Source organism: Bison bison, unplaced genomic scaffold (genome assembly GCF_000754665.1).
Source record: "Bison bison bison isolate TAMUID 2011002044 unplaced genomic scaffold, Bison_UMD1.0 scf7180017864322, whole genome shotgun sequence".
In the NCBI taxonomy this organism is placed as follows: Eukaryota; Metazoa; Chordata; class Mammalia; order Artiodactyla; family Bovidae; genus Bison; species Bison bison.
The window spans coordinates 4,991,299-5,004,952 of NW_011494894.1; the positions used below are offsets into that span (position 1 = coordinate 4,991,299).

At 38.6% G+C, this 13,654-nt stretch overlaps 1 protein-coding gene across 3 annotated transcripts in view; it reads right to left on the reverse strand.

Moving 5' to 3' along the window:
- HMCN1 (hemicentin 1) overlaps positions 1-13,654 on the reverse strand; it is a 541,857-nt gene that overhangs the window by 258,654 nt on the left and 269,549 nt on the right. For all 3 annotated transcript variants that reach the window (XM_010853073.1, XM_010853072.1, XM_010853074.1), the window contains exons 16-19: positions 7,484-7,678; positions 4,020-4,115; positions 2,804-2,931; positions 1,337-1,481 (exon numbers count right to left, since the gene is read on the reverse strand). In XM_010853073.1, the coding sequence (XP_010851375.1) occupies positions 1,337-1,481; positions 2,804-2,931; positions 4,020-4,115; positions 7,484-7,678 (564 nt within the window). The remainder of the gene's footprint in view (positions 1-1,336; positions 1,482-2,803; positions 2,932-4,019; positions 4,116-7,483; positions 7,679-13,654) is intronic.

Sequence of the window (13,654 nt, forward strand, 5' to 3'; positions counted from 1 at the left end):
AAGACTCTTGAGAGTCCCTTGGACTGCAAGGAGATCCAACCAGTCCATTCTGAAGGAGATCAGCCCTGGGATTTCTTTGGAAGGAATGATGCTAAAGTTGAAACTCCAGTACTTTGGCCACCTCATGCGAAGAGTTGACTCATTGGAAAAGACTCTGAAGCTGGGAGGGATTGGGGGCAGGAGGAGAAGGGGACGACAGAGGATGAGATGGTTGGATGGCATCAGCGACACAATGGACATGAGTTTGAGTGACCTCCAGGAGTTGGTGATGGACAGGGAGGCCTGGCGTGCTGTGATTCGTGGGGTCGCAAAGAGTCGGACACGACTGAGCGACTGAACTGAACTGATAGATGAAACACAACTGTAGACAAGCTGGCATTAGGTATTAACTCTTTTGGACCATTAACTATTTTAGTGTTACTTTATTATTTCTTCAAGAATATTTAATACGAGGTTGGTGGAGATTGGCAGAAGATTGGTCTGAGCCTGAAAGAGGTGGAAGAGGCTATTTATAGGAAAAGCAGACAGTAAAAAGAAGATGGCCTGCATTCACTGGAAACTTCAACAGAACAAGCAAAATTTGGAAATTACTGGATTGTCCAATTCAGGCCCTAAAAAAGACTGAATCAACTACTAAAAATAAATGTTCTATTCTACTTTCATCCCTGTACACAGAGCTAGTTTTTAATACTACACTTTAGAAAAGCAATGTTGCAAAGTCTTCAAAGGAAATATTTTAAAAAATTATGACAATTTCTTAAACTATGTAGCTGTCGTCTATTGAGATGTAAAAAGTTGACAATGGTTACTCATGAATGGAAAAAAAAGATAGCTTCTGAAGTTTTTTATTTGTGACCTTTATAACATGCAAAAAGATTGTTTGGAGAACATGAGATGGCCTTTAGAAAAGTTTAGGTCATTTCTAGCCAACACACAAAGGGGTTATTAGAAAGGACATGGCCATTACACAATCTGAAAAGAAGAGGCAGTTTGGATGGTATAATAAGTTCTGCTGGCCTGAAATTAAAATGTATTTTTAAACATACATTTAAAAGAGAGCTAAGTTCACTTTTATCAATTAAGAAACCACTTACAAAAGCCCTTGGACAGACTCAGCTAGTGACCCCCAATAATATCTTTTTGTGTACACTGGAAAGGGAAATCTGGAAACAGCCTTAACAATGTTAAATACTGTTCAAGAAATAAGGCTTTTTGTTAAGAATAACAATTAGGAAAGATATCTACTTCTCATAATTAGAGGAACAGAGTGATTTGATTTAAAGACATGGACCCAGTTCTGAACTGGGGAAAAAATTATGACGGGTGCGCCTCTTACCATGCACGTCCACAGTGGTGGTTTTGTTGGTGGTTCCGGCAACATTACTGGCCACACAAGTATACTCGCCTCCATCCTGCAAGCGGACTCTTTCAATATGGAGACTCCCGTCACTGCGTACAGTGATGTAAGGGTTTTGGACCAACTTGAAGGGAAAAAAAGTCATTTTTAATTAAAAAGGCAATAGTGTCTAAGCCAAAAGCAGATCTGCTTTCTTTTCCAACTGGGTTATTAAATGTCTTATAAAATAACGAATTCATTTTAACATCTTTAAGTGAAAAATGATGAGCATAAAATGTTACCAAGCGTCGTAACATTCGTATGTCATTGTGATATACCACCAAAAACTCTATCCACTAACATCTGTCAGAATTATGCATATGTTGGAAAGGGAAAGAAATAGAAACAACATTTATTCCCTGTTTCTGTAATTTTGGTTATCATGCAGAACCCAAATTTGACTCTTAGTATTGGCTTAATTTGTTCTTTTTCAAGAAGACTTGATTACCATTTGCAAGCCATTTGACACTTTTATTTTGAATCAAGCATCATTCAAACTGAGAGAATGATCTCAACACCCACTCTATTCAGATACAAATATTAGAAGTCAATGCATGATACAGGAACTACATGACAGAAGGGTGACGACAGTTTGTTAATAATCATTACCTCTAACTCTGTACCATTTATGTATTTTGTTCAATCACAGGGTACTTTAGTGTTCAAACAGTATCATCCTATGTCATAAGGGCATTTATTATTGAGTGAGGTGCACTAATTTTTCTCGGGTTTTTATGCAAATGTGATCATTTTTACATCTTATTTCATGGACTCAATTCACTTTTAATTGGCACGTCAACAGGAGAGTAAGTCTAAATATTCTGGAAAACAGAAGGAAAAATGCTCTGAACTAGATGAAAATTTATTGCCATAGATAGATGTTTACAGAATAATTCCTTAGACCTGTGAAAATTTTTCAAATTCCTTCATAATCACAAGTTATGCCTTGAAAAACAATGAGAAAAAATTGATCCACACTGTAAAATAGTTCACTGTAAAAGAATGTTTGAAGATAATAATAAAGATTAAAATATAAAATGAAATAAAATAAAATAAAATGAAACAATTTTATGAGAATATTAACATTTTATTATGTCCTGCAAAGAAGGATATAAAATATTTAAATGCTATGAAAACAAACTTCATCCTTGCTTCATTTTTTACATATTCTGGAATTTTCTAGTAACACTGAGTTTAATGCAAAATCATAAAAATTACACCATTGACCATTTCTCCATCATATTAATTCCAAAATCATATAAACTGCATAAACATGTTAATACTGAAAAAACATTTATTTTTTAAATGTTTGCATATTTATTTTATTGAAATTTCAGTGGTTGAAACACACTGCCTCTTACTCAAGAAAATTAGGAATAGGAAAGCATGGATTTAAAATGCTCTTACCATGGCTGAATTCTTAATCCACCGACGTTCTGGAATAGGATTTCCAGCCAGTAGAGCACAAGGCAAAGTAAGCTGCTGTCCTTCAATTACACTGGTCACTGGGGGGCTGATTCCAATGAGTGGAGCGACTAAATCAGAGAGAACACACAGCCGCCATCAGCCCTATTTCACTCAAAAGAAAGGCCCATTCTTTTATAGACCGAGATGACTACTAATGAAGCCACTAGAAAACCGAGTTTTCAAGAACAAGATATTTAAATGCACAAATTAGAAGATAGAGATACAGGACCCTTCTAAGCAAAAGAGACTGGCAAGAGGACAAGTAATAGTATAGAAGTAAAGAAAGCTACATAGAATAGGTCTACGGCTTAAAGGCCAGAAAAGTCAAGCCAAGAAATTTGCAAAATATTCAACAGACAGATGGAGAGTGAGTGAAAGCACCGATAAATAGAAAAGTAGAATCATCAGCAAATATTCATCTGGGAACTTATTGGACAAGGGACAATTAGAAGGGATGAGATTAGGAGGAGGCTGTCCTAACAGCTCAGGCAAACAGAATGATAGAAGGCACAGAGGCTTTGTAAACGTATCCCTTTCTAGAAATTGATGAATAAACTCAACATGAGTCAAAGTAAAAGCCCTAGTAAAGTAAAAACCAAAGTAAAAGCCCTAAGAGATTCTTCTTGGAAAATTTAAGCATGTGTACATGCTGTTCCAATGAACAGACATCGAATATAAATTTAAGCGTGTGACCAAATGGGGACTTTGATAATGGGGACTTTAATCAGTGGGAAGAGAATATTCAATAAAAGATACTGTACCAAAGTCTTACCACTTGAAAAGAAAGGATTTGGTATTCCTACTTCATATCACACACAGAAATCATTCCATGTGGACTAAAATGATAAGTGTAAAGAAAAGAACTAGAAAAGAATACCACCTGTGTGTGTGTGTGTGTGTGTGTACACTCAGACTTAATTTATTCAACTGAGCTTCATTTCTTCAGGTGCAAGGTAAGGAGCTTAAAGCGGATATCTCTAAGGTTATTTCCACTTTTAACATCAAGGAAATACAAAATAGGGTAGAAGGGAAGGACAGCTAATGTTGCAATCAGATACTTACCTTTTTTTTTTTTCAAATGGTACAAGGAAGAGATGAGGTAGTAAGAGAAGCCTGATGTTTGCAAAAAGTGTGCTAAGTACTTCATTGATCTTACCAAGTCCTGTCACTGTTACTGTTGTCTGGGACTGGATCTTTCCAAACTGGTTTTCTGCTTCACAAATGTATGTTCCTTTATCACTTGCCCATAAGTCTAAAAAGAAGAGATGATTCACTCACTCAGCACCACCCATTAACCACATGTGAGTCACAGTGCTGAGATGTGCGAGTGGAAAGTATGATACTTCCGCCTGGTAGTTCCCATTCTAGGAAAAGAGACATAGAAAACAACAATCCTACTGCAGTGTGAAAATGCTCTCCCTTGAGCTTCAGACCATGAGCTGTCTGGTCTGAGCAGAGAGACAGAAGTGTCTGACGGCATGGGAGGAGTTAGGGAAGGAGTCACATAGGAGTTAATATCTGCACGTGCGTGTGCGCTAAGTCGTGTCAGATTCTTTGCGACCCCATGGACTGTAGCCCGCCAGGCTCCTCTGTCCTTGGGATTTCCCAAGCAAGAATACTGGAATGGGTTGCCATTTCCTCTTCCAGGGGATTTTTCCAACCCAGGAATTGAACCTATATCTCCAGCCCCTTCTGCATTGCAGGTGGGTTCTTTACTTCTGAGCCACGAGGGAAGCCTGAGCTATACCTTAAACACCTTAAACAACAGGTAGAACAGAGGAAGGGCAGTCCAAACCCAATCGGCTCAAAGGCAAGAACATGACTTGAAAAATCATGCTCTGTTCAAAGAATGGAAATATGTATCACCTCCCTGGGGACATTTTGGAAGCTGGCAGGAGAGACTGTTTTCATTGGTACAATGATTAGGGGAGGCTTCACCCGTGACTCAGCAGTAGAGAATCCATCTGTAATGCAGGAAACCTGGAGATGTGGATTTGACCCCTGGGTCGGGAAGAGCCCCTGGAGGAGAAAATGGCAATGCACTCCAGTAATCTTGCCCAGAAAATCCCATGGACAGAGGAGCCTAACAGGATACAGTCCATGGGGTCATAAAGAGTCAGACATGATTTAAAATAACAACAGCAAATGATAAGGAGTGTCTACTGGCGACAACTAGGCAGACACTGCGGGGGATGGATTCGCAATAGGCATAATATCCCAAGTTCAGCAAGACTTTCGAAGGCCCCACTGGAAATTTTTGGATTTGATGACTTTGTTTATAATTATTTGAGCCTACAACCTAATCCTGTTTAAGTGGAAGAAAGAAAGAACTTTTCCAAAATTGTATACCATTTTAGAATCAGCCTAGGGTGTCTGGGTCATCAATCCATATTCCTTTATCACTCTACATTTTAGCTGTCAAATTCATGGTGATGTAAATAAACATGTATGCATACTCTGTGAGCACTGCCTGGATATTTATCTATTGCTGCTGCTGCTACTGAGTCGCTTCAGTTGTGTCCAACTCTGTGTGACCCTATGGACTGCAGCCCACCAGGCTCCTCTATCCATGGGATGCTCTAGGCAAGGGTACTGGAGTGGGTTGCCATGCCCTTCCTCCAGGGGATCTTCCCAACCCAGGGATCAAACCTGGGTCTCCTGCATTTCAGGCAGATTCTTTACCGCTGAGCCACCCCAGGGAAGCCCATTTATCTACTGAATTATGAATTATGAAATATTTCATTATGAAATATGAATTATTTTAAGAAAAATTACTTTGTTTTCTTTTGTACTAAATTTGCATGTTAAATTTTTTTATTATGTAGGTCAGTCAAATATATAAAATTTTCAGAGTAATTAAAAGCATATTTATGAAATATTTTAAATTAAAGATTGTGTTGGGGATAAGGGGAAGGATTACTGGGTTACAGGTTGTGTGGACATAATCAGGAGCCTAAAGATAAAGAGGCAGACTGCTGCCTTTTAAAAAGCATAGTTTTATCTTATGAACAACTGGGAAGTCAAAAGAAGGTTTTAAATAGGGGACTGACTGTCATCTTTGCAAATATCTTAACTAAAATAAGCACATTTTAATCTATTGATAAGACACTGACAGAGAAAAAATAATAGTTTTCCATTATGAATACGTCCCTCCTATCTCAAAGAGTGCTGACCAAGTTTCTACTCTGTTAACCACATGCATGTAACTATAGAACTGCATCTGGTAAATGCTGATGGCATGTACTCTCAAAATTAGCAAACATTCATTTGCCAAGGCAACTTTGGCAAACCACCTGGTTAATAAGTTGGAGATTATTTCTAACCAAGATATTTTTCATATTATCAATTCAGATTATTTTGAAGAGAAATACAAAATACCACTGAGAACTAAATTTCTAATTGCTAGCTTCCTTTTAGATAATTTACTTTGAGCAAATGGGCAACCATTGATGAATACACTGCCCTTGTTTATTTTTTCTTTTCTTTCATTTCCACCAACTGATTTGTTTTCAAGTCTTTTTGTTTCCCTCTGGGCTGTTTCTCATCACCACTGTGTCAACCTACCTGTGTGAGCTTCTCTATTCTTCATTCTAGCACATGTCTCCTCTATCCTGCAGAGGAGCTGTTCTGAAACAGTACTTTCACATGCCTTTTCCTGCCTAGGAAGCTTGGGGGGCTATTTGCTACCTTACCAACTACATTTCTTCACCTGCACATTTCAGGTTCTGTACAATATGACCCATCTATTGAGTAATTATCATATGTACTAATATGGCCACTTGGCAGACAGTAGATTATAAAATATCTGAGGGAGGAACCCCATTTTGACTTCAGTCTTCACCATAGAGCCTAGCACAAAGCTGAACATGTAAGTGCTTGTAATTAGTTTAATTTGTACTGAAACTTTAAGAGAGGTCAATGTACATTTGACATTGTTAATAAACATGAAAATCACTTATGGGGGGCTTTCTACAAAATACCCTAAAATGCATTTTTTTTTAAAAAGTCAATTAATCATTGAGTTGTTTTTACTCCTCTTATGCCATTATCCAAATATTCTTAACAATATTTGAAAAAGTACTAAGAGTTTACAAATATCTGAATGCTTAAGAGATTATCAGTAAAAGTTTGAGATGATGGAATATTTGACTTTTTAAAAAATGTTTTGCTCCAGATAGATAGTTTTTAGTCAAAATCGATAGTCAATAGGGTCCCTATGCATGTGATTATGAATTCTTGGCCCCAAACAATTAATATTAACTAACTACTAGTAATATTTTACCTCTCTATACAACAGTTGGTACAAGAGTAAATAAGACATGATTACTTATCTACCTACAGGCCCAGGTTGACTCTATTTGTAATAGGAAACTGAGCTATAAACAAGACATACTGCTTCATAAGTCTTTATGATACAGTAACAACATAAAATTGAATAAAATGCTATTCATTTACGATAAATCCCAGGCATGAGTTCAGTATTATTTTAAAATGAAATTCAACAAACACAAAATGTGTTGGTAAGATTAAGTTACTATTTTGAACATATCAAGGCCTATGTATAAAAAATGTATACTTTCAATGTACATATTTGTATAAAATATATTTCCTTTAACCTACTTGAAATAAAGAGATCTCCTGTTCTTAGTTGGCTGATGGAACTCACTGAAAAAGGTCTTGAGAAGATGGGCATGTTGTCTACTCTTCGCCATTTAATCTTTGGTTCTGGATAACCCTGGACATAGCAAGGTAATGTCACATTTGAGCCAATCTCCACAGATACATCAGTAGGTTCTTGTATAAAAACTGGAGGTGCTGGAAGATATTTAAAATGAAAAAAAAAAAAAAACAGTTATTGGTATCGTATACAGGCACATGAAATAGATATTAATTTATAGCTAATTTAATAAACAGCATGAGTAAACTGCAGCCACAAAATTAAAAGATGCTTGCTCCTTGGAAGAAAAGTGATGACAAATCTAGACAGCATATTGAAAAGCAGAGACATTACTTTGCCAACAAAGGTCCATCTAGTCAAGGCTATGGTTTTTCCAGTAGTCATGTATGGATGTGAGAGTTGGACTATAAAGAAAGCTGAGTGCCGAAGAATTGATGCTTTTGAACTGTGGTGTTGGAGAAGACTCTACAGAGTCCCTTGGACTGCAAGGAGATCCACCCAGTCCATCCTAAAGGAAATCAGTCCTGAATATTCATTGAAAGGACTGATGCGAAGCTGAAACACCAATACTTTGGCTACCTGATGTGAAGAACTGACTCACTGGAAAAGATCCCAATGTGCCGGGAGCCGGTGAGGCATTCCACTCGTGACACAGGTCATGAGGAAGGAGGCTCGGCATACGCAAAGGCGGGATCGAACCTCAAGAGTCCGCCCGGATATTCTCGAGCATCTTCCCCCCAAAAACCAGAGTCTGCCTACTTTATTGCTTTGTGCTCTCACCTCTGACTTTACTGGGGGCTGTCCCCTACCACCATCTCGCTCTCTCTGTCAAAGAGTTAACTTACATCTCCAATTAATAAAGTCCCTGGGCAATTAGGACTGTTTAAATCCAAACCCCTCAGATGGCTCTCTAACTCGCCTGACAAGTTTACCCGGACTCCTACAGCTATGCATACGATTGTTTACAGTCTCCCAGCCTCGAGAGGCACGGGAAGCTTAAGATATTCAAATAGCTTAGAGCCTCTCAGAGAGTTAGAAACTGTCAGAATAAGACTAGTAAGGGATTTCATTGATGAGTCAATGTTTGTTGCCAAGTTTTCACATCCCCTGAATTGTATCCTTGAATGTGTATTAATTAATAGTTGGTATGTAGAAAAAATAAGTAGTGGCCTTGGTGTTAGTAACTTTAGACCCTTAAGGTAATAAATTCTTTCCTTTGTTGTAAACCCATTACACATCCACCCTATAGGAATGCAATTTTATCTTCCGAAGATGGCGCCAAACCTTAAAATAATTACTCTTAGAGAAAATAAGTATTTGTTAATAAGTCCTTGTCAAGAGTCATAAAATGTTAGTAGGCCTTCTGGCCAGAAGATGATGTAAATCACCTAAACCATTTGTATACGATAAATTTGCAGGAAAGAAACCCTGGTTTTTGATAAGAATCAAAGACTGCTGACTTTGCATCCCCTATTATCCTCTATGTGTAACTTAGGGTATAAAAGCCCCTGTTAAAAATAAAGCTATGGGCCTTGCTCACCAGCGCTTGGTCTCCCCATGTCATTCTTTTCACATTCTGGCTGAAGTCTCCATCTGGAGCGTGGAACCCACCACGCTTACTAATTATGCCTGGGCTTCTAAGACCCACTCGAGAAGGTGTCTAGGGTGAGGCACCTTCCGCTATTCGAGAGGGCGCCTGCGGCCTACGTAAGTGGTGCAAACTTCTTGTCTTGAAGTTTTATTGGTCTCCCGCGTAAACCAAGCTACTCAGCCTCTTTTCTCCACTGAATTTTCCTACTGAGCTATCCTCACTCTATTATTCTTTATATCTCTAATTAGCATATAAATAGTCGCCTAGACCGTCTCTCCTTCGGATACCCTGGATCAGCTGGGGCTGGACCCCCGCACCAATGGTGGGAAAGATCGAAGGAGGAAGGAGACAGGGACAACAGAGGAGGAGATGGTTGGATGGCATCATTGACTCAATGGAAATGAGTTTGAGCAAGCTCCGGGAGTTAGTGATGGACAGGGAAGCCTGGCGTGCTGCAGTCCATGGGGTCGCAAAGAGTTGGACACAAATGAACGACTAAACTGAACTGAATTTAATAAACAAACAACAGATTGAATTTGAATCAACTTATTGTTCATATACTACTATAAATATCTGTTTTAAATATTCTTGTCTGCTATTAAAAACACATTTTCTTAATAAATGAATAGAGGCATAAGGAAGTCCAACTATTGCCTTAATGTGATAAGATAGAAGCAATGACAATTTAAATCAGGATTTCCTTAACTAAAGAGAATCTTTCATTTCTGGAATTTGCCGTTTAGTTTATGCCACACTCCTCAAAACTTTAAATTTTCTAATAAATAAGTCTGCTTTGTAAAGAAATACTTTAGACAATTTCCAAAACTTACTTCTTTTTGTGGAATTTTTAAATAAATCAATTCATATCAGGGCTTATTCTTTAATAGACCACTATCTAACAAGCAGACAGAATTTAATCTTCAATTATATTATTGCTGTATATCACATTCTTGCTTCTCAATATCTTTTATATTTTTTTTGTATTTTTGAGTTAAAGAAATTGAAGCTTAAAAATCAATAATTTAAATTTACAGGGTAGCTTTTGATAAATGGAGCCTAGGGAGTGATTAATCTTAGAGTTAAGAAATGATTCAGAAATTATAAAATTACAGATAAGAAATCCACAGTTATCTACATAATTTAGGTAACCACAGAAGCCAGAAGGGAAAATGAGAGGTTAACAGACCTACCTTGGAAAACACAGGAATGCAAGATAGGGAGGATGCTGTCAGCAAGCCTGAATAGATGGCTCTCAGTATATCCCACAGAACTTATGAGTAATGATGTGTGAGGCATCAGGCAAGGAGAAACATATAAGATACTATTAGAGGTAAGATGAAGCCTGTTCAATATAGAGGAAGTACCCTAAGAAGGTCTCCTTAATAATGTGAAGATTAAACATTGGTTATGAATTGCAACAACTATAGCATATAGAGCCAGAGACTTGGTTAAGTCCTCTTTATTAATTATCTCATTTGATCTTCATAATATCCCTATGTGGTAGATACTGTTATTATCCCAATTTTATAGAAGCTGAAACAGAGATGGTTAATTTGCTAAGTGTCACATGGAGCTGAACAATGGAACTAGTATTGAAAATCAGACTGATCTGACTCCAGAGTCACAGTTCTTTATCATTTTGTCAGCCAGTCTTTTCTATGGGTTCTTATAAATGCCCAAATTCAAGCTGTTTTCCACCTGGTAAAAGTAGGTGTGGAGATCACTTCTCTCCTTCTAAATGGTAATTCTGGGACTTGGGTGTACACTTGTCTCCCAGGTAGCATTAGTGCTTTATTAAAGGAGGTCCCTTAGCCCAGGTTAACTTTGTAGCCCTATTTTCCATTAGTTCTCTATACAAATCTTATTCTCTGGACAATCAGAATTTACTCCAGGCAAAGACTGACCTTTCTCAAATCAGCACCTGTGCCAAGACTACTCCTTTCAAATGCAATGTATGAAGTTGTTCTCTGGCTATTGAAATACTAAGGGTTCTTGAATGCAGTTCAAAAGGCCCTTCCTCAATCACCTGTCTTACCATCCTAAATGGATATGATTTTTTTCCCTCTCTGAGGTTTCAGAGAACTCACTCTATATCACTCGCATGGCAATGGCTCCATTCAGTCTCTTACTAGACTACACATTTGACTTTCTGCAGAGAATTTATATTTGCAACCATGTTTTTATCTTCTATAGCAACTAACATGGCACTCTGTGCATTATACATGACTGCTAGATATCTGTGAATGACAAAATCAGTATTAAAACAACAATAACCTAGCATGTGTGTGTGTGCGCATTAACTGTACAAGCTGAAAACATTGTTCGAGTACATTTGAACTTGAATTTCGAAAAAACACGGCAATGTCATAAGTCCCGCCATGTGTTTATTGAAACTACATAAAATAAAATTTAACACTACTATTGAGTAATGTGTTTCTAAAAAGAAGTTGTGTATCTATTCAGATTTCTCTTACCTCTATATGGGAATTTGACTAATAAAAAACAATAGGTAAATTAAATGCACTTAAAAATAGTTTAGAAAGCAGCTCACTGTTTGCTTTTCCTAGTTATGTAAGGCCTTACTTTTATCTGGAGTGAGATTAGTCATTTATTCTAGAGCTAGTTGCTTTTCTGAAAAAGAGATGTATAAATGTCACAAAATATGCTAGGTTCAGAGTGAACAGGTGAGTCTAGAGATGGGACCGAAAATAAGCTCCAGAAAAGCAAAAGATATGCAGATGCCTGGGACTAATCAACTCTTTGGGAGGAAACCAAGATTAGTGACATAACAGAACACAGTCATCAGTGAAAATGGAGACGAATGAGACTTTTCAGACAAGAAAGTCAAGAACAAACCAGATTTTAAAAGGATAAGTGAAGCTCAAGCTGTGCCCCATAAAACTCAATTGAGATGAGAGAAGTCACCTGTGGTGAAGAAGCTTTGGGAACAGGGTGAGGCACGAGACAAGCACAGGTCAGGGAATAAACGTCCTAGTACCAGAAAACAAGGAAAACGAGAGTACCAGGCACTAGATGAGCAGCCAAGACAGCGTCAATGACAAGCGAACCTCAGTATGAAGCAGCTCAAGAGGCCTTTTAAGAACTTCCTGCTCCTGAGTGTGGCCAACTCAGACTCCAAGTGAATTATGCTGGGTGGATGGTAAATAGGTTAGCAAACTCAGAGGGAAAGGAAGAAGAATTTAATTTAGTTAAAAACAAACAAACAAAAAGTAGAAGGAAATGGAAACCCACTCCAGTATTCTTGCCTTGAGAATCCCATGGATGGAGGAGCCTGGCGGGCCCCAGCCCATGGGGTTGCAGAGAGTGGGAACGACTGAGCAACAAACACAGAGGAGCTAGTAGATTAGAGAAGCAGCTTAGGGAAATGACAGCCCACCAGGTGGCTTCCCTGGTGGCTCAGAGGGTAAAGCATCTGCCTGCAATGTGGGTGACTGGGGTTCGATCCCTGGGTCAGGAAGATCCAGGGAGAAGGAAATGGCAACCCACTCCAGTATTCTTGCCTGGAGAATCCCATGGACGGAGGAGCCTGGTGGGCTACAGTCCACGGGGTCGCAAAGAATCGGACACGACTGAGCGACTTCACTTCATTTCACTTTCAGGTGGTATCAAATCGCAGCTTCACTATTTCTTAGTATATAAACTTGAAAAATTATTTTACCTCCCCCAGTCTAAATTTCCTAAAAGAGAGATAATAACATATCCTATCTCATGTTTGTAAAAGAAAGAATCATTATCAGTAATTTCAGTTCAGTTGCTCAGTCGTGTCTGACTCTTTGCGACCCCACGAATTGCAGCATGCCAGGCTTCTCTGTCCATCACCAACTCCCAGAGTTCACTCAGACTCACGTCCATCGAGTCAGTGATGCCATCCAGCCATCCTCATCCTCTGTCGTCCCCTTTTCCTCCTGCCCCCAATATATACTGTTTCTGTTTTATGTTTTGGATTTTTGGCTCCGAGGCATGTGGGATCTTAACTCCCAGTCAGGGGTTGAACCCTCACTTTCTGCACTGGAAGTGAAGTCTTAGCCACTGATCTGCCAGGGAAGTCCCTGGCTTCTGCATATAGTCTAATAGATTTATTATGCTGGGTCCTCTGTGATCCCCTAAATATTTATGTGCAAGCACCTTGATCGCACGGGGTTAATGCTCAGTACAGCTTTGGTGTTACTTACAGGTGGATGTGGTTGTATGAACGCATTATTTCAAAAATATAAAACTTACAAACAGATTCACCATCATGATCTAAAACCTATTCTATAGTTATTCTAGTTCCTTCAGTGATAATTAAATCTCTCCCAACTATGGCAACTTTTGCATTACATTAGTCCAACAGATGGAGAAGGCAATGGCACCCCACTCCAGTACTCTTGCCTAGAAAATCCCATGGACGGAGGAACCTGGTAGGCTGCAGTCCATGGGGTCACTGAGGGTCGGACACGACTGAGCGATTTCACTCTCACTTTTCACTTTCATGCGTTGGAGAAGGAAATGGCAACCCACT